Source organism: Heterodontus francisci, chromosome 31 (assembly GCF_036365525.1).
Source record: "Heterodontus francisci isolate sHetFra1 chromosome 31, sHetFra1.hap1, whole genome shotgun sequence".
Lineage (NCBI taxonomy): Eukaryota > Metazoa > Chordata > Chondrichthyes > Heterodontiformes > Heterodontidae > Heterodontus > Heterodontus francisci.
Genome location: NC_090401.1, coordinates 64,553,600 through 64,581,212, shown reverse-complemented (window position 1 = coordinate 64,581,212; position 27,613 = coordinate 64,553,600). Strand labels below are relative to the sequence as shown.

Here is a 27,613-nt window from a genome sequence, read left to right as displayed (position 1 = left end):
TCCAGCCTAATTGTACCATCTGTTAACCCCTGAATGAGGCTAACCACACCAGGTGTCTTTAAATCAACAAATTAACTGTTTAATTAGAAAAACTAAATTTTTAAACATTACGAAAATATAAACAACATTTAAAATAGAAAAAATTAGAGTCCTTGCAAATTTACGCTCCTGCCAGATGTGAAACATCCAATGTTGCTTGAAGTCCTCACAGCTGTCCGATGGGGGGGGGAGAAAAAGTTCTTCAACAGTATAACAGTCCGTAGTCTAATCCAGAAGTTGAAATTGTTGCTTTTCTTCTCCAGCGATGAATTTCTACAATTAACAACTTGCAAACACTTTAATGAATCAATTTGGCTTTAGAATTTTTGAGGGATAAAAGATTGTCACAGTCTAATTTCCCTTCCTTCAGTTTAAATTAGATCTCTGTTTTGGCTTGACATTTTAGAATTTTGAGAGCGAATAATAAATAAACAGACTAAATTCTCTTCCCTCAGTTTAAATGGTCTGAGAGCCCTCCTTTCAGGTGTTAACACAGCTGTCTCTGTTTCTCCTGTTAGAACAGGTTGTTTGCACTATAAGCCAGTTCAAAATTAAATTGTAACACATGTATCTCTCAATACTCAGTCCGAGTGGCTGTATCCAAGACAACGAGAATGCACCCTTTGAATCACAGTCTCCGAATGGCTGTATCCCGGGGGGATGAAGAGGTGATCTTGTTGAAACATATGAGATCCTAAGGGGACGTGACAGGGTGGATGCTGAGAGGATGTTTCCTCTTGTGGTGGAGTCTAGAACTAATAGTTTAATAGTACGGGGTCTCCCATTTAAGACTGAGATGTGGAGAATTTTTTTCTCTGACGTTCATTAGTCTGTGGAATTCTCTTCCCCAGCAAGCAGTAGAAGCTACGCCATTGCATATATTCAAGACTGAGTTAGGTAGATTTTTGATTGACAAGGGAGTTAAAGGTTATGAGGGGGGGCAGACAGGAAAGTGGAGATGAGGCCACAGTTAGATCAGCCATGATCTTATCGAAGGGTGGAGCAGGCTCGAGGGGCCGAATGGCCTACTCCGGCTCCTAATTCTTGTTATCACAAGATTGGAGGGTGTCTGAAGCTCTTTGCTTTCTTCGCCCTGCATGGTCCCCATGTCTTGGGTAGTGTCCAGATTATCAAATGTGGTTTTCTTTTTAAAAAAAAAAAATTCATAGGGAAGCATACAAATAGTTCTACGAGAAAACGTATCAATTTACAATTCGAAATGACACTTATAAAGTGTACATTGATAACAGATTGAATTACACCAAGGGCAATTTCCCCGCCCCCCAAATCCCATTTGGTGCTGTGATTTGCTGTCTCTATCTTCTATGCTAAATGGAGCATCCCAGTGGTTACCATTCTATCTTATTCATGAGTCCTGGAGGAACTATACTGCCTAATACAATATTCTCCTAATATTTTTTAAACAAATCAAATATTCCCATGTAATCCCAGTTATTAACGCATTTTACTTGTTTGTTTTTAGAAGGCCTATATTTCCCAAAAATAACCAGTTTATACTGTGCCAGAAATTTTATCATTTCAAAATTATCCCAAATTCAAGTAACAGTATTGTTGACTGACAGCTTTTTATCAATGTTCAATTTTATTGCTCCCCCACCCCCACCCTAAAGAAACTTACTTTCTTGATGCACAAGAACCACCTAGACTGCTTTTCATTAGTTTATTTTAAATGAAAACTTGATTGCCCCCTTAAATTTCAGGTAAATTTTCCCTCCGGTGTGTGAACAGCAACTTGTATCAATTTATTAATTCCAATCTCAGAAACAATGATGCCCAGTCTTGGTTTTTCATGGTGTTTTTACATTAGAGACAGAAGTCTCGCAATTAGTTTGGAGGTAGCTTCCATATCTCTCCTCTTAAGCACTACGTCTCGGAAGATAGCAAATGGCTTGAATGGGTTAAGTCCAGGTCTTTGAAAGGCAAAGCTTTTAGCACAGATTGTCACCATGATGCAAAATTTGCTGTCTGTAGATAAGTTCTTAGTGCAGTACGAGTTCCAGCAGTTATCAGTATTCATGCGGAACTGGAAACCATTGTCACTTATTAAAAGAGAAACACAGAATCCATTGTGGCTCTGGTTAACAGCCCAAAAGGTTAATTTGTCCAATCATATCCATCAATTTTAAAACTTAAAATGTAATAATGCTCAATTTATAGAAACATAAACTTTGAAAAAATCCACATTCAGCAATACAAAAGTTATGTGGTGAACAGAAATAAGCTGTCGGCAAAAAGGATTCTGTGCTTGTGTGCAAGAGGGCGGATTGAAACAATCCCCAGAAGCATGCAATTGCATCAATTCATGGACATTTTTGGAACAAAAGAACTTTCTCAATTGAAAAAGAACAAAGCTCCATTTTAATTTCTCCACCCACGCCCCCCCCCCCCCCCCCCCCCCACCCCCCAAAAAAAATCTTGTTTTTTTTTAAACTTTCACAAATGTTACCCTTAAATTAAAAACAACAGTTTATTAGTAGTTTTATCAACTGCAAAGGCAAACATTCTCATTAGGAAGACCGTATTCTAGATTAAGCTCCAATTGTTTCCAAACTGTTTTTCTTAAACTGATTTTTCAATCTCTGATTGCTACTTAATCTCATAAGACCACAGATCTTTATTTTAAACTGCATTAAGCAACAACAGTTTTTTTTAAAAAACTCTAGTCCAGTTAAAGCAAAGTGTTTTGGAAAGTTCAAATTGAATTTCTGCCAGACATCCTAGCAAACATCACTTCAAAGCTGAAGCTTGTCTTTTGTAAAACAAACTCTTTGGTGCCTTTCACAGCTGCACATGAAAATTTTGGCCAAAATAAATGCACACCAGCATCTTTAACTTAAAAATGTTCTCTTATCCCAATTCTGGGTGTGCACTCTTTAAAAATTGAAATGAACAGATTCAACAATTACATTCACTCTTTCATACCTTCATGCATCTTGGAAATATTGATTCCTTTAATGGGTTACGAATTCAAAGTGCCAAAATGTTTGAGAATTTCCCAGGTCTCAGGCCTGAGGAAAATTTTAGTTTCCGCTGTTTCAAAACCAAAAACCTGACTCAAGTTTCTCTCAAATACACACGTGTATACATAGCAAACACAATTAACGAACATAAACAGAACATGCCTGTACACTAACATTAAAAACAGCACTACAAAGGGTTAAATAACTTCTAGCTCTAATACACAGATGAATGGCACTGCAATCAAAACAATCTCTCACTTTTCAAAGACCGACTTCAGACAAAACTGTAGTAACTTATTTGTCACTCAGTAATTTTTATGTTTCATTTTATTTTGCATCGAAGCTGGTAGCATTTACTTTAAGCCTAAGTGACTGTTTCAACTTTAATTCTTTTTCTTTCGCCTTTTGAACTGCCATCTCAGCAGCTCATGTTGGTTCCCTAACTCTTGTTTCCTTCATCTGGGTTTCCAGAGCTTTTGCTGCAGCTAGCAACATAGAGCTTAAAACACCATTTCTGGTTTCTAGCTTCTGGCCTGCTTTTGCCCCCTCTCTCATCTGTCTGACAGTTGTTAAACCCTTATGTCACCACATAGTACGCAAATGTGAGCTGTGTAAACCTGTTTATATCTGGCTGCTTTAAGTTTAATTTTTTTCACGTGTACCTGAGACCCTACATCGCCCCAGAGCAGTGTAATTCTTCCTGTCATCCTGTATCAAACATTAACCCTTCCTCTCCACAGAAACCTCCTGACCTGCTGAAATTACTGTTTCCAGTATTCTTTGTATTTACCTTTAGCTGATGTTTAAAGGATTTCAAAATGTATTAAATAAATGTATTCTCTTGTCTGAACTTTAGCTGTTAAAGGAGACAGTAGAGAGCCAGAGGATGTGTGAGCTCATGAAACAGCAGGAAGTTCATCTGAAACAGCAGGTATGATCCTTGTTGAATTCTTTTTTAAATGTGGGTAAGGAAACGGCAGAGAAAATATTAGATTCTTGCATTGTGTCAAATGAGTGAAAGTCTGCTGTAAGGGAAGAAAATTAACAGTTGTACATTTTATGATCATGTGCACATTGCCAAACATGTATTCTGAGCCATCAACTGATGATTATGAAGGGTTAAGAACTCAATGCACTACATAAAAGACTCCTGAACTAGCCACCCAACCATTGTAGCATTGATGGTGGACTATATGCACGCTATATTTTGTTAGTATTCATCTTATTGATTAGGTAGTTAATTGCACGAATGTCAAAAACACCTTTGTCGCATGGTTTGCCATTTTGTGCACACGATAAAGGGCTTGAATTGGTGACTTTATGGAAAAATAAACCACAATGTCCAAACTCAACCATGTAGTCAAGTTGCCAACCCAAATTGTTGGTTTTGAACCATGGTAGAGTTGAGTAACTTGGTATATAGCACTTTTGGTGTGCGATGGAATCATTCTGTCTGGTTCAGTACTTCCACAGCCCTGTGTGCTGACTTGCTCAATTCAGCTTGCCTGGATAGGGAATGAAGAAATAGGAAAAATTGGAGTCTGTGTTTAACACCCATTGCTTTTACCCTCCTATTTGCTTGCAGCAGTGCTTTTGTGGGGACAGAGAACAGGTGCGCTACCTTCCTTTCTGATCAAGGAATAGCACCTGGTATGGGAAACACTACTTTTATTTGGTGCAGAGAGAAGTAAAAAGGCATTTTGGGACTTAAACTTACTTGAAGTAAGCTACATTTAAAATGCAAGTTTGATGGTGTGTACCTTAATTATTTAGTAACATGATAGTAGATCGTAGTTCCTTGAGTCATAGTCATAGAGAGATACAGCACCAAAACAGGCCCTTCGGCCCACCGAGTCCACACCATCAACAGCCCATTTTGACTTGAGATTGAGACAAGAAAGGAATAAACATCTCTAGATTTTTTGCTACTAGGATTGATGGCAGGGACCCATTTGTTGTCTCTTTCTAATTAATACAAACCCTTTCCAATATGGAGGTTAAACTACAGGCAATTGAAATGTGATCATTACAAAATACAATTTTGGATTCAACCTACAGTTAATTATGGAGCAGAATTACACTTGGTGTTGTAAATCATAAAAATCAACAGTCCCAAATACACCACACTTTTCACCTATTAATTAACCCAATCCTGCTTCCGTTTATCCCCTTTCTCCCCTCTGCTTTCCTACCACACTTAGTCCTCCCCTTCCTAGGTCCAGTTCAAATACCACTCTTACAGTTTGAACTAAAAGTAATAACTACTTGACAGTTTGAAGCAAGATAGACTATGTAATATTTTCTAGCCCCCACATGCAGCATATCGTTTCATGTGTTCCCTGTGCATATTATTTGGTATAAGGATGAAGTCACAGCCCTGGCCCTGTTGTATCCTATTATTGTGGGTGCCACGCTAGACAAAAGCAGAAAGATGATCAGTCTCAAATGAGAGGGTAAAGGAGTAAGATTAGACAGGCAAAAGTTGCAAACTTTGTATTAGAAGCAGCTCTCTGATACAATATAGTAGTTTTATGTGAATAACTTGATGACTTACTAAGGTCTGGATGGGGTGCCCTGGGCCCAGTTTTTTGAGCTGTTTGAGAGCTGCCCTTGCATAGCACAAAATGCAGGCCTCCATTCTGCTGTAGAATGATTACAGCACCAGAAGGAGGCCATTTGGCCCATCGTGTCCAGGCCAGCTTTCTGCAAGAGTAACCCAGTTAGTCCCACTCCCCTGCCCTTTCCCTGTGGGCCTGCAAATTTTTTCTCTTCAGATGCTTATCCAATTCCATTTTGAAAGCTGCGATTGAATCTGCCTCTACCACGTTCTCACGCAGTGTATTCCAGATCCTAACCACCTGCTGTGTAAAAGTTTTTCGTCATGTTGTTGTTGTTGTTGTTTCTTTTGCCATTCATCTTAGATCGGTGTCTTCTGGTTCTCGACCTTCCACCAGTGGGAGCAGTTTCGCCCAATCTCCTCTGTCTAGACCACTTATGATTTTGAACACATCTATCAAATCTCCTCTCAACCTTCCCTTCTCGAAGGAGAACAACTACAGTATCTCGAATCTACCCACATAACTGAAATCCTCATCCTTGAAACCATTTTTGTAGATCTTTTCTGTACCCTCTCTAAGCTTTTACGTCCTTCACACTGGACACAAAGCTCCAGTTGAGGCCAAACCAGTGTTTTATAAAGTTTCACCATAACTTCCTTGATTTTGTACTCTATGCCTCTATTTATGAAGCCCAGGATCCTTTGTCTTATTAACCACTTTCTCAACTTGCCTTCCCACCTTCAATGATTTGTGCACATATACGCCAGGTCTTTCTGTTCCTGCACCCGCTTTAGGATTGTATTCTTTATTATATATTGCCTCCTTGTTCTTCGTACCAAAATGTATCCCTTCACACTTCTCTCCTTTAAATTTCATCTGCCACATGTCTGTCCATTTCGCCAGTCTATCTATGCCCTCTTGAAGTCTATCGTTGTCTTCCTCATATCTTGCAATACGTCCAAGTTTTGTCATCTGCAAATTTTGAAATTGTGCCCTGTACACCCAAGTATAGCTCGTTAATACAAATCAAGAAAAGCACCCCCACTGTATACCTTCCTGCAGTACAGTAAACAACCATTCATCACTACTGTTTCCTTGTCACTCAGCCAACTTCATATCCATGCTGCCACTATCCCGTTTATTTCATGTTCTTCAACTTTGCTGGCAAGCCTATTATGTGCCACTTAGCAAATGCCTTTTGGAATTCCATGTACACCTCATCAACCATCTTTGTTCACCTCATCAAAAAACTCATCACATTAGTTAAACAAAATTTTCCTTTTAACAAATCCATGCTGGCTTTTCTTAATTAATCTACACTTGAATGGGTGATAATTTTTTCCCAGGTTATTGTTTTTAAAAGCTTTCCCATTACTGAGGTTAAACTGACTGGCCTGTAGTTGCTGGCTTATCCTTGCACCCTTTTTTGAAAAAGGGTGTAACTTTAGCAATTCTCCAGTCCTCTGGAACTACTCTTTATCGAAGGAGGATTGGAACATTGTGGCCAGTGCCTTCACAATTTCCACCCTTGCGTCCTTCAGTATCCTCGAATGCATCTCATCCAGCTCCTCGCAGACCGCGTTAGGGAGCTGGAGCTGGATGAACTTTGGATCATTTAGGATGCTGAGGGGGTGATAGCGAGCAGTTATAGTGAAGTAGTGACACCTAAGTTACAGGATAAAGGTAGCTGGGTGACCGTCAGGGGAGGGAAAGGGAATAGGCGCACAGTGCAGGGATCCCCTGTGGCCGTTCCCCTCAATAATACGTATACCGTTTTGGATACGGTTGGGGGGACGACCTACCAGAGGAAAGCCACAGTGGCCAGGTCTCTGGCACTGAGCCTGGCTCAGTGGCTCAGAAGGGGAGGGGGGAGAATAGGAGAGCGATAGTGATAGGAGATTCAATGGTTAGAGGAACAGACAGGAGATTCTGTGGTCGAGAACGAGACTCCCGGATGGTATGTTGCCTCCCGGGTGCCAGGGTCAGGGATGTGTCGGATCGAGTCTACAGGATTCTTAAGGGGAAGGGGGAGCAGCCAGAGGTCATGGTACATATCGATACCAATGACATAGCTAGGAAAAGGGATGAGGACCTGAAAAGCGAATATAGGGAGTTAGGTTGGAAGCTGAAAGGCAGGAAGAGCAGAGTAGTAATCTCAGGATTGTTACCGGTGCCACGTGCTAGTGAGACTAGAAACAGGGAGCGAGTGCAGCTGAACACGTGGTTACAGAACTGGTGTAGGAGGGAGGGATTCAGATATGTGGATCATTGGGATACCTTCTGGGGAAGGTGGGACCTGTACAAGAAGGACGGGTTGCATCTGAACTGGAGGGGCACCAATATCCTGGGCGGGAGGTTTGCTAGAGCTCTTCGGGAGGGTTTAAACTAGTTTGGCAGGGGGATGGGAACTGGAGCTACGGATCAGTGGATGGGGTAGCTGTTGAACAGGCAGATACCGAGTGCAGAGAGTCTGTGAGGAAGGTTAGACAATTGACACGACAAAGTTGCAGCCAGTATGATGGGTTGAAGTGTGTCTATTTTAACGCAAGAAGTGTCAGAAATAAGGGTGATTAACTTAGAGCATAGATCAGTACTTGGAGCTATGATGTTGTGGCCATTACGGAGACGTGGATATCATAGGGGCAGGAATGGATGTTGGATGTTCCGGGGTTTAGATGTTTCAAAAGGAATAGAGAGGGAGGTAAAAGAGGTGGGGGAGTGGCATTGCTAATCAGGGATAGTATCACAGCTGCAGAAAGGGAGGTCGTCGAGGAGGGTTTGTCTACTGAGTCATTATGGGTGGAAGTCAGAAACAGGAAAAGAGCAGTCACTTTATTGGGAGTTTTCTATAGACCCCCCCCAATAGCAACAGAGACACGGAGGAACAGATTGGGAGGCAGATTTTGGAAAGGTGCAGAAGTAACAAGTCATGGGTGACTTCAACTTCCCTAATATTGATTGGAACCTCCTTAGTGCAAATAGTTTGGATGGAGCAGTTTTTGTCAGGTGTGTCCAGGAAGGTTTCCTGACTCAATATGTAGATAGGCCGACTAGAGGGGAGGCTATGTTGGACTTGGTACTTGGCAACGAACCAGGCTAGGTGGCAGATCTCTCGGTGGGAGAGCATTTCGGTGATAGTGATCACAACTCCCTGACCTTTACTATAGTCATGGAGAGGGATAGGAGCAGACGGGATGGGAAAATATTTAATTGGGGGAGGGGGAATTACAATGCTATTAGGCAGGAACTGGGGAGCATAAACTGGGAACAGATGTTCTCAGGGAAATGCACGACAGAAATGTGGAGGTTGTTTAGGGAGCACTTGCTGCGACTGCTGGATAGGTTTGTCCCGTTGAGGCAAGGAAGGGATGGTAGGGTGAAGGAACCTTGGATGACAAGAGATGTGGAACAGCTAGTCAAGAGGAAGAAGGAAGCTTACTTAAGGTTGAGGAAGCAAGGATCAGAAAGGGCTCTAGAGGGTTACAAGGTAGCCAGGAAGGAACTGAAGAATGGACTTAGGAGAGCTAGAAGGGGACATGAAAAAGTCTTGGCTGGTAGGATTAAGGAAAGTCCCAAGGCCTTCTACACTTATTTGAGGAACAAGAGGATGGCCAGAGTGAGGGTAGGGCCGATCAGGGATAGTGGAGGGAACTTGTGCCTGGAGTCGGAGGAGGTAGGGGAGGTCCTAAATGAATACTTTACTTCAGTATTCATTAGTGAGAGGGACCTGGTCGTTTGTGAGGACAGCGTGGAACAGGCTGATATGCTCGGACAGGTTGAGGTTAAGAGGGAGGATGTGCTGGAAATTTTGAATGATATGAGGACAGATAAGTCCCCGGGGCCAGATGGGATATACCCAAGGATATTACGAGAAGCGAGGGAAGAGATTGCTGCGCCTTTGGCGATGATCTTTGCATCCTCACTGTCCACTGGAGTAGTACTGGATGATTGGAGGGTGGCAAATGTTGTTCCCTTGTTCAAGAAAGGGAATAGGGATAACCCTGGGAATTATAGACCAGTCAGTCTTACGTCGGTAGTGGGCAAATTATTGGAAAGGATTCTGAGAGACAGGATTTATGATTTTTTAGAAAAGCATGGTTTGATTAGAGACGGTCAGCATGGCTTTGTGAGGGGCAGGTCATGCCTCACGAGCCTTATTGAATTCTTTGAAGATGTGACAAAACACATTGATGAAGGAAGAGCAGTGGATGTGGTGTATATGGATTTTAGCAAGGCATTTGATAAGGTTCCCCATGGTAGGCTCATTCAGAAAGTGAGGAGGCATGGGATACAGGGGAAGTTGGCTGTCTGGATACAAAATTGGCTGGCCCATAGAAGACAGAGGGTGGTAGTAGATGGAAAGTATTCAGCATGGAGCTCGGTGACCAGTGGTGTTCCACAAGGATCTGTTCTGGGACCTCTGCTCTTTGTGATTTTTATAAATGGCTTGGATGAGGAAGTGGAAGGCTGGGTTAGCAATGACACGAAGGTTGCTGGAGTTGCGGATAGTGTGGAGGGCTGTTGTAGGTTGCAACGGGACATTGACAGGATGCAGAGCTGGGCTGAGAAATGGCAGATGGAAAAGTGTGAAGTGATTCATTTTGGAAGGTTGAATTTGAATGCTGAATACAGGCTTAAAGACAGGATTCTTGGTAGTGTGGAGGAACAGAGGGATCTTGGGGTCCATGTCCATAGATCGCTCAAAGTTGCCACCCAAGTTGATAGGGTTGTTAAGAAGGCGTATGGTGTGTTGGCTTTCATTAACGGGGATTGAGTTTAAGAGCCGCGAGGTTATGCTGCAGCTCTATAAGGCCCTGGTTCGACCACACTTGAAATATTGTGTTCAGTTCTGGTCCCCTCATCGGAAGGATGTGGAAGCTTTAGAGAGGGTGCAGAGGAAATTTACCAGGATGCTGCCTGGACTGGAGGGCATGTCTTACCAAGAAAGATTGAGGGAGCTAGGGCTTTTCTCATTGGAGCGAAGAAGGATGAGAGGTGACTTGATAGAGGGGTACAAAATGATGAGAGGCATAGATAGAGTGGATAGCCAGAGACTTTTTCCCAGGGTGGAAAGGGCTATCACCAGGGGGCAAAATTTTAAGGTGATTGGAGGAAGGTTTCGGGGAGATGTCAGAGGTAGGTTCTTTGCACAGAGAGTGGTGGGTGCGTGGAATGCGCTGCCAGCGGTGGTAGTAGAAGCAGATACATTAGGGACATGGATGATAGTAGAATGAAGGGTATGTAGTTAGTTTGATCTTAGAGTAGGTTAAAGGTTCGGCACAACATCGTGGGTCGAAGGGCCTGTACTGTGCTGTATTGTTCTATGTTCTATCCAGTCCTGGTGACCAATCAACTTTTAAGTACAGCCAGCCTATTTAATACCTCCTGTTTAGGAATTTTTTAGGCCATCCAGAGTCTCAACTACCTCCCTTTTTCACTGACTTTGACAGCATCATCTTCCTTGGTAAAGACAGATACAAGGCGCTCATTAAATACCTCAGCTATGCCCTTTGCCTCCATGTGTAGATCCCCTTTTTGGTCCCTAATCAGCCCAACCACCACCCACTCTTTCCCCCCCCCACCTTTACTGCTCTTTTACTGTTTATATGTCTATAGAAGACTTTTGGATTCCTTTTTATGTTAGCTGCTAGTCTCTTCTCATATTCTCTCTGCATCTCTTATTGCCTTCTCTTCCTGTCTGCAGTTTCTATATTCAGCCTGGTTCTCACTTGTAGTATCAACCTGACATCTGTCATACGCCCCCTTTTTCTGCTTCATGTTATTTCTCTATCTCTTGCCATCCAGGAAGCTCTGGTTTTGGGAATACCTTGATTGTACCCAAACTATCTCCTCTTGAAAGGCAGCCCGTTGTTCAATTACAGTTTTGCCAACCAATCTTTGATTGTAATTTACCTGTGCCAGATCTGTTCTCACCCCAATGAAATTGTCCGTCCAGTTAATTATTTTTTAACTCTAGATTGTTCCTTGCCCTTTTCTGTAGCTAACATAAACCAGGGTTGGGAAATAAATATTCCAGCATACGCAACATTTCGAAAAGACAAACGGAATGAAAAAGGAGGGGTGGCCCTGATAGTAACGGATGACATAAGGACAGTATTGAGAAAGGATCTTGGCTCAGCAGATCAGGAAGTAGAATCAGTATGGGTGAAGATTAGGAACAACAAGGGTCAGAAAACACTGGTAGTTTATAGGCCCCCTAACAGTAGTTATACCATTGGACAGAGCATTAAGGAAGAAATAATTGGAGCTTGTAACAAAGGCAATGCAGTAGGAACATAGGAGCAGGAGTAGGCCATTCAGCCTGCGGAGCCTGCTCTGCCATTCAATTAGATCATGGCTGATCAACACCACTTTCCCACGCTATCCCCATATCCCTTGATGATATTGTTGTGAGTGTTTCTATTTTTTCTTTGCAAAAAGCGCTTGAATTGTGGACTGAGTGAAGTGTGCACAGACTGCAAGGCACCTGTTTCCAAGTAAATAAAAGCAAAATACTGCGGATGCTGGAAATCTGAAATAAAAACAAGAAATGCTGGAACCACTCAGCAGGTCTGGCAGCATCTGTGGAAAGAGAAGCAGAGTTAACGTTTCGGGTCAGTGACCCTTCATCGGAACTGACAAATATTAGAAAAGTCACAGGTTATAAGCAAGTGAGGTGGGGGTGGGGCAAGAGATAACAAAGGAGGTCTAGATTGGACCAGGCCACATAGCTGACCAAAAGGTCACGGAGCAAAAGCAAACAATATGTTAATGGTGTGTTGAAAGACAAAGCATTAGTACAGATTAGCTGTTAATACACTGAATATTGAACAGCAGCAAGTGCAAACCTGAAAAAAAACAGTGGGTAAGCAAACTGAGCAAACTAAGATGAAATGAACTAAATGCAAAAAAAAAGATTGTAAAAAATGTGAAAAAGAATGTTTAAAAAAAAAAGGAAGAAAAAGATTACTAAAAATGGAAGTAAAATGGGGGGCTGTCATGCTCTGAAATTATTCAACTCAATGTTCAGTCCGGCAGGCTGTAGTGTGCCTAATCGGTAGATGAGATGCTGTTCCTCGAGCTTGCGTTGATGTTCACTGGAACACTGCAGCAATCCCAGGACGGAGATGTGAGCATGAGAGCAGGGGGGAGTGTTGAAATGGCAAGCAACCGGAAGCTCAGGGTCCTGCTTGCGGACTGAGCGGAGGTGTTCTGCAAAGCGGTCACCCAGTCTGCGCTTGGTCTCCCCAATGTAGAGGAGACCACACTGTTTCCAAGTGCTCAACAGGAAAATGACGGGAAGATTTATGACTGTCACATGACTTGATTGTGGGTTTTAGTTTCACTTTGCATTGTGAAAGAAGTGTGGGCTGGACCAGCAGCATGCAGTGAGCTGGCTGGGGCCTGTTTGCAGACCAGTGGAAAAGACTTGCCCCTCTTGGGAAAAGAAATCCTACGTTTGAGGTGGTGGCTGTGGTCTGCCTGGAGAGAGGAAAAGAGGAGTTGTTACTCTGTGGAGCAAAACTACTTTGCAGAGAGAATGTCACAGCAATTTGAAAGGTAATAAATTCCTGCTGTCTCCAGTCTCTGGAAAACCTCTGCCTCAAAAGTGATTCCTGTTGCCTTTTATGTTTTGGGAGATCCTGAAATCTCGAGAAAGCTTCGATTGCTAGACTGCTACTTCAAAACCCAAGTAGACCTGTTTATGCACCCTTTTGCTGAAAGATCTGTGTGATGCCTGCTACAGATGAATTGCCTTGAAAGCCTACCCATCACAGACTGTTCGTCAACCTCGCTTGGAGAGACTTCGAATGGCATCTGACTATTCGACTCGGACATCTCACTGACCCGGAAATATCCAACCAGACTGTGACAACATTATTATTTTATTATTCCTAAGAAACAGTTGTAAACTGAAAAAGCCTTTTTCTCTGATTAACCGTTTTTTTAATGTGTGTGTGCATGAGGGTTAGGAAGAATTTTAAAAGAATCTTTTTCATATATAGAATTATCTCATTATTGTTTAAGACTTTGTTTATTAATAAATAGTTAATTTTGTTGTTTAAAGAAACCTGGTTTGGTGTGCTTTATTCTGGGGGACAAATAGTTTGGCTACTTTCCGGTAGATGGGTAAATTTACTAATATGCTATGACCTGTGGAATAGTGGCAATGAATTAACAGTGCATTACTCCCACCTTGGTCTTAACAATATTAGTATCCAGATATCTGTTGATTTTCTGTCTTGAACCTGCTCAATGATTGAGCTTCCACAGCTGTCTGGGGTAGAGAATTCCAAAGATTCACCACCCTCTGAATGAAGAAATTCCTCCTCATCTCATTCTTAATTGGCCTCCCCCTTATTCTGAGACTCTGTCCCCTGTTTCTAGACTCACCAGCCAGGGAAAACATCCTATCTACGTCCACCCTGTCACGCCCTTAAAGAATTTTGTAAGATTTAATGAGATCACCTCTCATGCTTCAAAACTCTAAGAGAATACAGGCCCAGTTTCCTCAATCTCTCCTCATAAGGCAATCTCGCCATCCCAGGGGTGAGTATGGTGAACCTCCATTGCACTCCCTCTATGGCAAGTATATCCTTCCTTAGATGAGACCAAAGCTGTACACAATACTCCAGGTACAGTCTCACCAAGGCTCTATATAATAGCAGCAAGATTTCTTTACTCCAATACTCAAAAAAAAAAACCTTTGTGATGAAGGCCAACTGACCATTTGGCTTCCTAATTGCTTGCTGCACCTGCATGCGAGCTTTTTGTGACTCATGAACAAGAACACCCAGGTCCCTTTGGATTGCAACACTTCCCAACGTCTCACCATTTAAGAAATACTCTGTTTTATAACTTCACACATATACTTCACACTAATAATCATGGGGGTCTTTAATCTTCTTATAGACCAGACCAATCAAATTGGCAAAAGTGGTCCAGAAGATGAGTTGGTAAAATGCTTTTGTGACAGTTTCTTGGAACAATACATTGTGGAACCAACTAGGGACAAAGCTATTTTAGATCTAGTATTGTGCAAATGAGGCAGGGTTAACTGGTAATCTCACTAAAAGATCCGCTGGGAGAAAGTGACCTACTCCAGTCCCAAATAAGAATCTTAAACTTAGAAAAAGCCCTTTACACAGGTACAAGGGGAGAGCTGACTAAGATTGATTAGGTAAATAGACTAAAAGGTATGGCTGTAAATAAGTAGTGGGAAACATTTAAAGAAACATTTTTAATATGTTCAACAAAAATACATTCCATTAAAAAAAAAACTCAGCGAGAGAGAGCTGTCCTTGACTTACTAAGGAAGTTGAGGATAGTATTAGATTAAAAGAAGAGACTTGTATTGTGGCAAATAGTAGTAAGCCTGAGGATTGGGAGTGTTTTAGAAATCATCAATGGGCCACCAAGGAGTTAAGGGACAAAGAATGTGAGCGTAAACTAGCTAGGAATATAAAAACAGATTGTAAGAGCTTTTGCAAGTATATAAAAAGGAGAGTAGCTAAAGTAAGCGTTAGTCCCTTTAGAGGCAGAGACAGGAGAAATTATTGTGGAGAATAAGGAAATGGCAGAGTGTTTGAACAAATATTTTGTGACTGTCTTCACAGTAGATGACACAAATTACATATCAGAAATAGGGGGTAAGCAAGGGGCTAAGAAGAGTGCGAAACTTAATATCAGGAAAGAAAAAGTATTCGAGAAACTTGGACTAAAATTTGACAAATTCCAGGACCTGAAGGCCCAGGGCTCTAAAAGAGGCAGCTGCAGAGATAGTGGATGCACTGATTATGATTTTCCTAAGTACTCTAAATTCTAGAACGGGCCCAGCGGATTGGAAGTTAGCAAATGTAACGCCACTATTCAAAAAAGGAGGGAGCGAGAAAACCGAGAACTACAGGCCAGTTAACCTGATGTCAGTCGTCAGGAAAATGTTTGAATCTATTATTAACAATGTCTTAATAATGCACTGAGAAAATAATTGTTTGATCAGACAAAGTCAACATGGTTTTACGAAAGGGAAATAGTATTTGGCAAGTTTACTAGTTTTGTGAAGATGTAATTAACAGGGTAAATAAAGGGGAACCAGTAGTTATAGTATACTTGAATTTCCAAAAAGCATTTGATAAGGTGCCACACAAAAACTTAATACACAAGATAAAAGCTCATGGAGTTGGGGATAATATTAGCATGGATAGAGGATTGTTTAACAGACAGGAAGCAGAGTAGGGATAAACAGGACCTTTTCAAGTTGGCAGGTTGTGACTTGTTGAGTGCCCCAAGGATCAGTGCTGGGCCTCAGCTATTTACGATCTGTATTAATGACTTGGACAAAGAAACTGAGAGTAATGTACCCAAGTTTCCTGATGATACAAAGCTAGGTGGGAATGTAATCTGTGCGGAGGCTGCAAAGAGATGAAGACAGGCAGAGTGAGTGGGCAGCAAGGTGGCAGTTGGAGTGTAATGTGGGGAAGTGTGAGGTTATTAACTTTGGTAGTAAGAATAAAAAATCAGATTTTTTTTTAAAAGGAATGAAATTCCTAAATGTTGATATTCAGAGGGATTTGGTGTACTCAAACAAGGAACACAAAGTTGGCATACAGGTACAGCAAGCAATTAGGAAGGCAAATGGCATGTTGGCCTTTATTGCAAGGGGATTGGAGTCCAAGAATAGAGAGATCTTGCTGAAATTGTACTGGGGTTTGGTGAGACCACACCCGGGATACTGTGTACAGTTTTGGTCTCCATATTTAAGGAAGGACATGATTGCATTGGAGGCAGTACAGTGAAGGTTCACTAGAATAGTTTGAGGGTTGTCCTATGAAGAGAGGCTGAGGAAATTATGGCTGTATACTCTGGAGTTTAGAAGAATGAGAGGTGATCTCATTGAAACATATAAGATTCTGAAGGGGCTTGATAAGGTAGACACTGAGAGGTTGTTTCCCCTGGCAGGAGAATCTAGAATACGGGGGCACAGTCTCGGGATAAGAGTCCGATCATTTAGGACGGAGCTAAGGAGAAATTTCTTCACTCAAAGGTTTGTGAATCTTTGGAATTGTCTACCTCACAGGGCTGTGGATGCTCCATCATGAAATACATTTAAGGCTGAGATATAGTCAAGAGCCCTTTTATGGCACAGAAGGTGGTCATTCGGCCCATCAAGTCTATGCTGGCTCTCCATAGAGCAATCCAGTCAGTCCCATTTCCCTGCTCTATTCCCGTGGTAATCCAAGTTTATTTCCTTCAAGTGCCCATCCAGTTTCCTTTTGAAATTATTGATTGTCTCTGCTCCAACCACCCTGTAGGCAGTGTTTCACGTCATTACCACTCGCTGCATTTAAAAAAAAAAGTTATTCCTCATATGCCCCCTAAACCTTAAAACTATGTCCCCTAGTCCTTGCACCATCAACTAATGGGAACAATTTTTCTTTGTCTACCTTATCCAAACCTGTCGTAATCTTGTACACCTCTAGCAAATCTCCCTGCAATCTCCTTTGCTCCAAGGAGAACAAACCCAGTTTTCCCCGACCTAACCTTGTAGCTAAAATCCTTCATCCCTGGAACCATTCTGGCAAATATCCTTTGCACCCTCTCAAGGACCCTCACATCCTTCCTAAAGTTTGGTGGCCAGAACTGGATGCAATACTCTAGTTGTGGCCTAACCAGAGCTTTATAAAGGTTCATAACTTCTATGCTTCTGTACTCAATATTTCTATTTATGAAGCCCATGATCCCATATGCTTTGCTGACCACACTCTCAATATGTCCTGCGACCTTCAAAGATCGATGTACTTGCACCCCTCCCAGTCCCTCTGTCCCGTACAGTTTTTAGAACTGTGTCATTAAGCCTATATGGCCTCTCCTCACTCCTTTTGCTAAAATGTGTCACCTCACACTTGTGTTAAATTCCATTTGCCACTTGTCTGCCCATTCTGCTAGCCTATCTATGTTCTGTTGCAGTCAATTTGTATCATCCTCATTGTTTGCCACACCTACAAGTTTGAAATCATTGGCAAATTTTGAAATGTTACACTGTATTCCAATATCCAAGTCATTTATGTATTTCAAAAGAAGCAGCTGTCCTAGCACTGACCCTTGAGAAATGCCATTGTCTACCATCCTTCAGTCTGAAAAACAACCATTTACCACAACTCACTGTTTTCTGTTCTTAAACCAATTTTTTATCCAGTTGGACACTGACCCTCCTATTCCATGAGCCTCAGTTTTATTAACCAGCCTATTATGTGGTACTTTGTCAGATGCTTTCTTGACAGATTTCTGGTATCTCAGGGAATTGAGGAATATGGGCCGGAAAGTGGAGTTGAGGGAGAAGATCAATCATGATCGTATTGAATGGCAGAGCAGGCACGAGGGGCTATGTGGTCCTCTCTTCCTGTTTATTATGCTCTTAACCTTATGATATTATGATCACTGTCCCCTAAACGTTCCCCCACTGACATTTGATCCAACCCGCAAATGGAAACTGATATTCGTGAGTCTCTGCTTGAGTGCAGGTATTCGGTTATAGTGCCAATGTGGAAAGAAATAGGAACCACGCCTGTTTTGGCACCAATGAAGTGGATTTCTCCAAATTGCTTCATCCCTTTTCTTCTTTCCACCACACAAAGGATGACCGTGGTGTCGTGGTAATGTCACTGAACGAGTAATGCAGAGGCCTGGGCTAATGCCCTGAGGACATGGGTTCAAATGTCACCATGGCAGCTGGTGGAATTTATGTTCAATTAATTGTCAATTAATTAATACAAATCTGAAATTGAATGCAAGTCTTAGTAATGGTGCCATGAATCTATCATTGATTGGCATAAATACCCGTCTGGTTCACTAATGTCGTTTAGGGAAGGAAATCTGCTATCCTTACCTTGTCTGGCCTACATGTGACTCCAGGCCCACAGCAATGTAGTTGACTCTTAACTGCCCTCTGAAATGGCCGAGCAAGCCAGTCTGTTATCAAAGGTTATTAGGAATGGGCAACAAATGCTGGCCTTGCCCACATCCCATGAAAGAATCTTTTTAAAAAAAAACTCTCAACACCATCTGCAATAAATGATTGTATCCATTCTTTCTCTGTTCAGGTGTTATTGGACACTACATTTATTCTTTTCTAAGGAACTATTGAATTAATAAAATTAATGTGCATGCCTAAGATATTTTGGAAATTTCTTTGTAGGTTGAAGTTACTGTTGTGGAAATGCTGTGTCATTAAGAATATTCGTAGGCAAAGAGGAGGGATCTGAGAACCAATTCTATTTAGGTTGGCAGATCCTTGTTCCAGTGACTCTGTTTATACATTTTTTATTGCTTTATATTTTCAGCTGGCACTATACACAGGAAAGTTTGAAGAATTCCAAACTACACTTTCAAAAAGCAATGAAGTTTTTACAACCTTCAGACAAGAGATGGAAAAGGTATAGTTTACTTCCTTGAAGTTGTGTGCAGTGTACTCGATGATGCTTTATGTTGGAAGGAGCCATTTGACCGATTACATCTATGCTAATTTTCTTGTCTTTTCTGCAAACATAACATTCTGCATTTTTGAAAAATATTTTGCCTTCTAGTTCCAACTTACCTGCTAGTTTATTTGTCTTTTTGTTATTTTACCAAAGCCCCTTGTACTTCTGAACACCTCTGTTAAATCTGTCAAACTTCTCTGTCAACCTTTTGCAATTGACATTGCAAATGCTAACTTTTTTTACAAGCCTTCCTGGCCCAAGAGTGCTCGGGTGGATTGTAATACCTCCACTTGCACCCCATTTGAGATCCACTGACTGAGCACAGACTTGGGTTTGAATCGAGGAATCTTTCACTTCGTTGGACTTTGCCATCCATTACATTTACCCACTCAACTGGGGAGCTCACAATAAAATATTGTCTTTTGGCTTACAGAAATGGTCTTGAGGATGTCCAAACTTGGCATTCAGTCGCTATAGCATTCTTGTCTTCACATTCTCAATTAAGTTTGTATTTGTAACTTCTTACACAATGCTAATGTAAGGAAAAACTGCAACACAATGTGGTAAGTGTATGTTAATGAAATTGTCACCTTAACACTGATTACAACAATGCAGTATCAAACATGCAAGACATGTTAAAGGAAGAAAACTAATGTTTTAGCAGTTACAGCCTGCTTTGCATTAAATTACTACTTGCAGCTGAACACTAAATATTTTTAATGCGCAATATTTCAAATACTGAATCATGTGCATTCTCATTTATAAAACTTTTTTTCCTGGTTTCCTTTAATAAGATGACAAAAAAGATCAAAAAGCTGGAAAAAGAGACCACCATGTATCGTACTAGATGGGAGAGCAGTAATAAGGCTCTGCTGGATATGGCAGAGGAGGTAGGTAGTTGATCATTTCCAGTTTAGGCCAAGACTGGTAAATATTTGTTAAATCTTAATTCAAAACGGATTTATACCTGATCTAGTTAAATTGACAAATAAGTGTAAATTCTTTCCAAAAAAAGGTTACTATTCACTGTACAATTTGATCTGCAAGTATAGTCAAACTGGTAGATGTTGTCTCTTTATTTCTGCAACCTACATTTGAAACCAGCCAGACTGATGAAATCTCGGCACTAATTTGTGTTGAACGAATGAATGTGTGCAGTCTCAATTCAGTTCCTGGTGGCATAGGCACACTGCACTGCACAATACTGCTCTTAATTTTACATTAATTAGCAACATCACTTTATTTTTGCCTTTTCAATGTCCTTGTCACCTACTTTTCCCTCTTCTTCTTCACTCTCACTTCACAACAGATAAGTTTTGTTTTAGTATAGGGTTTTGGTGAGACTACATCTGCAGTTCTGTGTGTAGTTTTGGTCTCCACATTTAAGAAAGGGTATACTTCCATTGGAGGCAGTACAGCAAAGGTTCACTAAATTGGTCCCTGGGCTGAGGAGGTTGTCCTATGATAGGCTGAGTAAATTGGGCCTATACTGTCTAGAATTCAGAAGAATGAGAGGCGATCTCATTGAAACATACAAGATTTGGAAGAGACTTGACAGGGTAGACACAGATTATTTCCGCTGGTCGGGAATCTAAAACACGGGGGCACAGTCTCAGGATAAGGGGCCAATCATTTAGGACTGAGATGAGGCACAATTACTTCACTCAAAAGGTTGTGAATCTTTGGAATTCTCTACCCCAGAGGGTTGTGGAGTTAAAGCCCAAGATCAGCCATGATCGTATTGAATGGCGGAGCAGTCTTGATAGGCCATATGGTGTACTCCAGCTCCTATTTCCTGTGTATGTTCTTGTGCCACTCAATTCAGTTGAGAGCTAAGAAAGAAGGCGCCTGCATTTTGTGTTGCGTCTTTCATGACCTCACAACCTTGCAACCTCCCTCGACAATGATGTCCTTTTGAAGTGTAGTCACTGTCGTAATGTAAGAAACATGACAGCACAGCAAGGTCACACAAAAAGAAATATGATAATGACCAGATCTATTTCAGTAATAAAAACAAAAAATACTGGAAATACTCAGCAGTTCTGGCAGCATCTGTGAAGGGAGAAACAGTTAATGTTCCGGGTTCGATGACCTTTCGTCAGAACTGAAATGCTATGAACTATACAGTAAATGGAAAAGTCCTGGGGAAAATTGATGTGCAGAGAGATTTGGGTGTTCAGGTCCATTGTTCCCTGAAGGTGGCAACGCAAATCAATAGAGTGGTCAAGAAGGCATACGGCATGCTTTCCTTCATCGGACGGGGTATTGAGTACAAAAGTTGGCAGGTCATGTTACAGTTGTATAGGACTTTGGTTCGGCCACATTTGGAATACTGCGTGCAGTTCTGGTCGCCACATTACCAAAAGGATGTGGATGCTTTGGAGAGGGTGCAGAGGAGGTTCACCAGGATGTTGCCTGGTATGGAGGGCGCTAGCTATGAAGAGAGGTTGAGTAGATTAGGATTATTTTCATTAGAAAGACGGAGGTTGAGGGGGGGACCTGATTGAGGTGTACAAAATCATGAGAGGTATAGACAGGGTGGATAGCAAGAAGCTTTTTCCCAGAGTGGGGGTTTCAATTACAAGGGGACATGAGTTCAAAGTGAAAGGGGAAAAGTTTAGGGGGGATATGCGTGGAAAGTTCTTTACGCAGAGGGTGGTGGGTGCATGGAACGCATTGCCAGCAGAGGTGGTAGACGCAGGCACGATAGCGTCTTTTAAGATGTATCTAGACAGATACATGAATGGGCAGGAAGTAAAGAGATACAGACCCTTAGATAATAGGTGACAGGTTTAGATAGAGGATTTGGATCGGCGTAGGCTTGGAGGGCCGAAGGGCCTGTTCCTGTGCTGTAATTTTCTTTGTTCTTCGCTAACTCTGTTTCTTTCTCCACACATGCTCCAAACCTGCTCTGTATCTGCAGCATTTTCTGTTTTTAATTTCAGATTTCCAGCATCTTCAGTATTTTGCATTTGTATGTTTTAGTAATGTTACTTGAGGGTAAATATTGGCCAGGACACCAGGGAGGAATCCCCTCTCTCCAAAATAGTACCGAGGGATCTTTGACATCCATCTGCAAGTGCAGACAGGGATCCAGTTTAACATATCAGCCAAAAGATGGCACCTCTGATAGTGTAGCACTCCCTCAATACTGCACTGGAGTCCAGCCTAGGTTTTGTGCTCGCGTCTCTGGAATGGGACTTAAAGCCACGACTTTCTAAGTCGAGCAAGAGTGCTAACAGCTGAGAGCTGGCTGACTAGAAACACATTGGAAGCGTGTATTTTTAATTGATTTTCACCTTTTGTAAATATTCTTCTTTTCCAAATCTGTACATTAATTGCAACACAATTGTTGTGCAGCAATTACCTGGATTTAATGTTAAGATTTTCCTGTTTTAATCTCTTGTTTTTGTTTATTCTGTTTCAAGTTATGTTTCTTTTGGATGAATACTTGATCACAATTTTTTTTCTCTTTCCCTACAGGCATTGGTTTCTTAACATTGCTGCTTTGAAATCCCACTAGGTCATACTTTATTCCATAAGTGATATTGGTTTTCTCAGTACAAGAACATTTTTCAATACCCTACAACAGAGGACAAAATGTCTTAAGACGAGATCTTTTTTCCTAACAATAAATCACATGGATTCCAGTAGGGAACTTTTTTTGTTATTCATTCTTAGGATGTGAGCGCCCTAGCAAGGCCCATCCCTAATTGCCCTCGAGAAGGTGGTGGCGAGATGCTGCCTCAAAACACTGCAGTCCTTGGGGTGTAGGTACACACGCAGTGCTATTAAGAAGGGAGTTCCTAGATTTTGACTCAGCGACAGTGAAGAAACGATAATATAGTTCCAAGTCAGGATTATGTGTGACTTCGAGGGGAACTTGCAGTTAGTGGTGTTCCCATGCATCTGCTTCCCTTGTCCTTCTAGGGAGTAGAGGTCGTGGGTTTGGAAGGTGCTGTCGAAGGAGGCATGGTGAGTTGCTGCAATGTATCTTGTAGATGGTACACACTGTTGCCACTGTGCACTGGTGGTGGAAGGAGTGAATGTTTAAGGTGGTGGATGGGGTTCCGATCAAGCGGGCTCTTTTGATCCGGATAGTGTCGAGCTTCTTGAGTGGTGTTGGAGCTGCACTCATCCAGGCAAATGGACAGTATTCCATCACACTCCTGACTTGTGCCTTATAGTTCACTGACAGGCTTTGGTGTGTCGAGAGGTGAATTACACCCTGCAGAGTGCCCAGCCTCTGACCTGCTGTTGTAGCCACAGTGTTTATATGGCTGGTCCATTTAATTTCGGGTCAATGGTAGGGTTAGGGTGTTACAATGTTGATGTTGGGGATTCAGCGATTGGAATGCTGTTGAATGTCATGGGGAAATGGTTAGATTCTCTCTTGTTGGACATGGTCATTGCCCAGCACTTGTGTGAACTAAGAACAGTACAGCACAGGAGCAGGCCATTCGGCCCTCCAAGCCTGCGCCGATCTTGATGTCTGCCTAAACTAAAACCTTCTGTGCTTGTGGGAACCGTATCCCTCTATTCTCATCCTATTCATGTATTTGTCAAGATGTCTCTTAAACGTCGCTATCGTACCTGCTTCCACCACCTCCCCCGGCAGCAAGTTTCAGGCACTCACCACCCTCTGTGGAAAGAACTTTCCTCGCACATCCCCTCTAAACTTTGCCCCTCGCACCTTAAACCTATGTCCCCTACTAACTGACTCTTCCACCCTGGGAAAAAGCTTCTGACTATCCACTCTGTCCATGCCGCTCATAACTTTGTAAACCTCTATCATGTCGCCCCTCCACCTCCGTCGTTCCAGTGAAAACAATCCGCGTTTATCCAACCTCTCCTCATAGCTAATGCCCTTCAGACCAGGCAACATCCTGGTAAACCTCTTTTGTACCCTCTGCAAAGCCTCCACGTCCTTCTGGTAGTGTGACGACCAGAATTGCACGCAATATTCTAAGTGTAGCCTAACTAAAGTTCTGTACAACTGCAGCATGACTTGCCAATTTTTATACTCTATGCCCCGACCGATGAAGGCAAGCATGCGGTATGCTTTCTTGACTACCTTATCCACCTGCGTTGCCACTTTCAGTGACCTGTGGACCTGTACGCCCAGATCTCTCTGCCTGTCAATACTCCTAAGGGTTTTGCCATTTACTGTATACTTCCCACCTGCATCAGACCTTCCAAAATGCATTACCTCACATTTGTCCGGATTAAACTCCATCTGCCATTTCTCCGCCCAAGTCTCCAACCGACCTATATCCTGCTGTATCCTCTGACAATCCTCATCATTATCCGCAACTCCACCAACCTTAGTGTCGTCCGCAAATTTACTAATCAGACCAGCTACATTTTCCTCCAAATCATTTATATATACTACAAACAGCAAAGGTCCCAGCACTGATCCCTGCGGAACACCACTAGTCACATCCCTCCATTCAGAAAAGCACCCTTCCACTGCTACCCTCTGTCTTCTATGACCGAGCTAGTTCTGTATCCATCTTGCCAGCTCACCTCTGATCCCGTGTGACTTCACCTTTTGTACCAGTCTGCCATGAGGGACCTTGTCAAAGGCTTTACTGAAGTTCAAATAGACACCATCCACTGCCCTTCCTTCATCAATCATCTTCGTCACTTCCTCAAAAAACTCAGTCAAGTTAGTGAGACACGACCTCCCCTTCACAAAACCATACTGCCTCTCGCTAATAAGTTCGTTTGTTTCCAAATGGGAGTAAATCCTAACCCCAAGAATCCTCTCTAATAATTTCCCTACCACTGACGTAAGGCTCACCGGCCTATAATTTCCTGGATTATCCTTGCTACCCTTCTTAAACAAAGGAACAACATTGGCTATTCTCCAGTCCTCTGGGACCTCACCTGTAGCCAATGAGGATACAAAGATTTCTGTCAAGGCCCCAGCAATTTCTTCCCTTGCCTCCCTCAGTATTCTGGGGTAGATCCCATCAGGCTCTGGGGACTTACCTACCTTAATGCTTTGCAAGACGCCCAACACCTCCTCCTTTTTGATAACGACATGACCGAGACCATCTACACTCCCTTCCCTAGACTCATCATCCACCAAGTCCTTCTCTTTGGTGAATACTGATGCAAAGTACTCATTTAGTACCTCACCCATTTCCTCTGGCTCCCCACATAGATTCCCTCCTCTGTCCTTGAGTGGGCCAACCCTTTCCCTAGTCACCCTCTAGCTCTTTATATATGTATAAAAAGCATTGGGATTTTCCTTAATCCTGTTTGCCAATGACTTTTCATGACCCCTTTTAGCCCTCCTGACGCCTTGCTTAAGTTCCTTCCTATTTTCTTTATATTCCTCAAGGGCTTTGTCTGTTCCCAGCCTTCCAGCCCTTACGAATGCTTCCTTTTTCTTTTTGACGAGGCTTACAATATCCCGCGTTATCCAAGGTTCCCGAAACTTGCCAAACTTCTCCTTCTTCCTCACAGGAACATACAGGTCCTGGATTCTAATCAACTGACGTTTGAAAGACTCCCACATGTCAGATGTTGATTTACCCTCAAACAGTTGCCCCCAATCTAAATTCTTCCGTTCCTGCCTAATATTGTTATAATTAGCCTTCCCCCAATTTAGCATCTTCACCCGAGGACTACTCTTATCCTTATCCACAAGTACCTTAAAACGTATGGAATTATGGTCACTGTTCCCGAAATGCATTCCTACTGAAACTTCGACCACCTGGCCGGGCTCATTCCCCAATACCAGGTCCAGTACAGCCCCATCCCTAGTTGGACTTTCTACATATTGTTTCAAGAAGCCCTCCTGGATGCTCCTTACAAATTCTGCCCCATCCAAGCCCCTAGCACTAAGTGAGTCCCAGTCAATATAGGGGAAGTTAAAATCACCCACCACCACAACCCTGTTACCTTTACATCTTTCCAAAATCTGTCTACATATCTGCTCCTCTACCTCCCGCTGGCTGTTGGGAGGCCTGTAGTAAACCCCCAACATCGTAACTGCACCCTTCCTATTCCTGAGCTCCACCCATATTGCCTCGCTGCATGACCCCTCCGAGGTGTCCTCCCGCAGTGCAGCTGTGATATTCTCCTTAACCAGTAATGCAACTCCCCCACCCCTTTTACATCCCCCTCTATCCCGCCTGAAGTTTCTAAATCTTGGAATGTTTAGCTGCCAATCCTGTCCTTCCCTCAACCAAGTCTCTGTAATAGCAACAACATCATCGTTCCAAGTACTAATCCAAGCTCTAAGTTCATCTGCCTTACCTGTTATACTTCTTGCATTGAAACAAATGCACTTCAGACCACCAGTCCCGCTGTGCTCCGCAACATCTCCCTGCCTGCTCTTCCTCTTAGTCTTACTGGCCTTATTTACTAGTTCCCCCTCATTTATTTCACCTGCTGTCCTACTGCTCTGGTTCCCACCCCCCTGCCACACTAGTTTAAACCCTCCCGAGTGACGCTAGCAAACCTCGCAGCCCGGATATTTGTGCCCCTCCAGTTTAGATGCAACCCGTCCTTCTTGTACAGGTCCCATCTGTCTCTGAAGAGATCCCAGTGATGCAGATATCTGAAACCCTCCCTCCTACACCAACTGTTCAGCCAAGTGTTTAGCTGCACTATCTTCCTATTTCTAGCCTCACTGGCACGTGGCACAGGGAGAAATCCTGAGATTACAACCCTAGAGGTCCTGTCTTTTAACTTTCTACCTAACTCCCTAAACTCCCCCTGCAGGACCACGTCACTCTTCCTGCCTGTGTCGTTGGTACCGATGTGTACCACAACCTCTGGCTGTTCACCCACCGCCTTTAGAATGCCCCCTGTCCATTCAGAGACATCCTTGACCCTGGCACCAGGGAGGCAACATACCATCCTGGAGTCTCTTTCACATCCACAGAAGCGCCTATCTGTGCCTCTGACTCTCGAGTCCCCTATAGCTATTGCTCTTCTGCGCTTTGTCTCTCCCTGCTGAACAACAGTGCCAGCCGTGGTGCCACTGCTCTGGTGTACAAAACGGTATACTTGTTGGAGAGGGGGATAGCCACAGGGGATTCCTGCACTGACTGCCTGCCCCTTCTAGCGGTCACCCATCTATCTGCCTGCACCTTGGGTGTAACCACTTCTCTAAAACTCCTGTCTATGACGCTTTCTGCCACCTGCATGATCCTAAGTGCATCCAGTTGCTGCTCCAACCGATCCATGCGGTCTGTGAGGAGCTGCAACTGGGTACACTTCCTGCAGATGTAGTCGGCCGGAACGCTGGAAGCGTGTGGAGCGGATGTTACTTGCCACTTGTCAGCCCAAGCCTGAATGTTGTCCAGGTCTTGCTGCATGTGGGCACAGACTGCTTCAGTATCTGAGAGTTACGAATGGTACTAAACAATATGCAATCATCAGTGAATATCCCCACTTCTGACCTTATGGTGGAGGGAAGTTCATTGAAGCAGCTGAAGATGGTTGGGCTGAGGACAATTCCCTGAGGAACTCCTGCAGCGATGTCCTGGGACTGAGTTGATTGGCCTCTAACAACTTAGTGCTTTCCAACAGGAAAGGT

General features: G+C 42.8%; 1 protein-coding gene across 2 annotated transcripts in view; it reads left to right on the top strand.

The window, feature by feature from the left end:
• LOC137347345 (alpha-taxilin-like) overlaps positions 1 to 27,613 on the top strand; it is a 141,334-nt gene that overhangs the window by 98,130 nt on the left and 15,591 nt on the right. For both annotated transcript variants that reach the window (XM_068011810.1, XM_068011809.1), the window contains exons 6-8: positions 3,877 to 3,951; positions 18,919 to 19,011; positions 19,851 to 19,946. In XM_068011810.1, the coding sequence (XP_067867911.1) occupies positions 3,877 to 3,951; positions 18,919 to 19,011; positions 19,851 to 19,946 (264 nt within the window). The remainder of the gene's footprint in view (positions 1 to 3,876; positions 3,952 to 18,918; positions 19,012 to 19,850; positions 19,947 to 27,613) is intronic.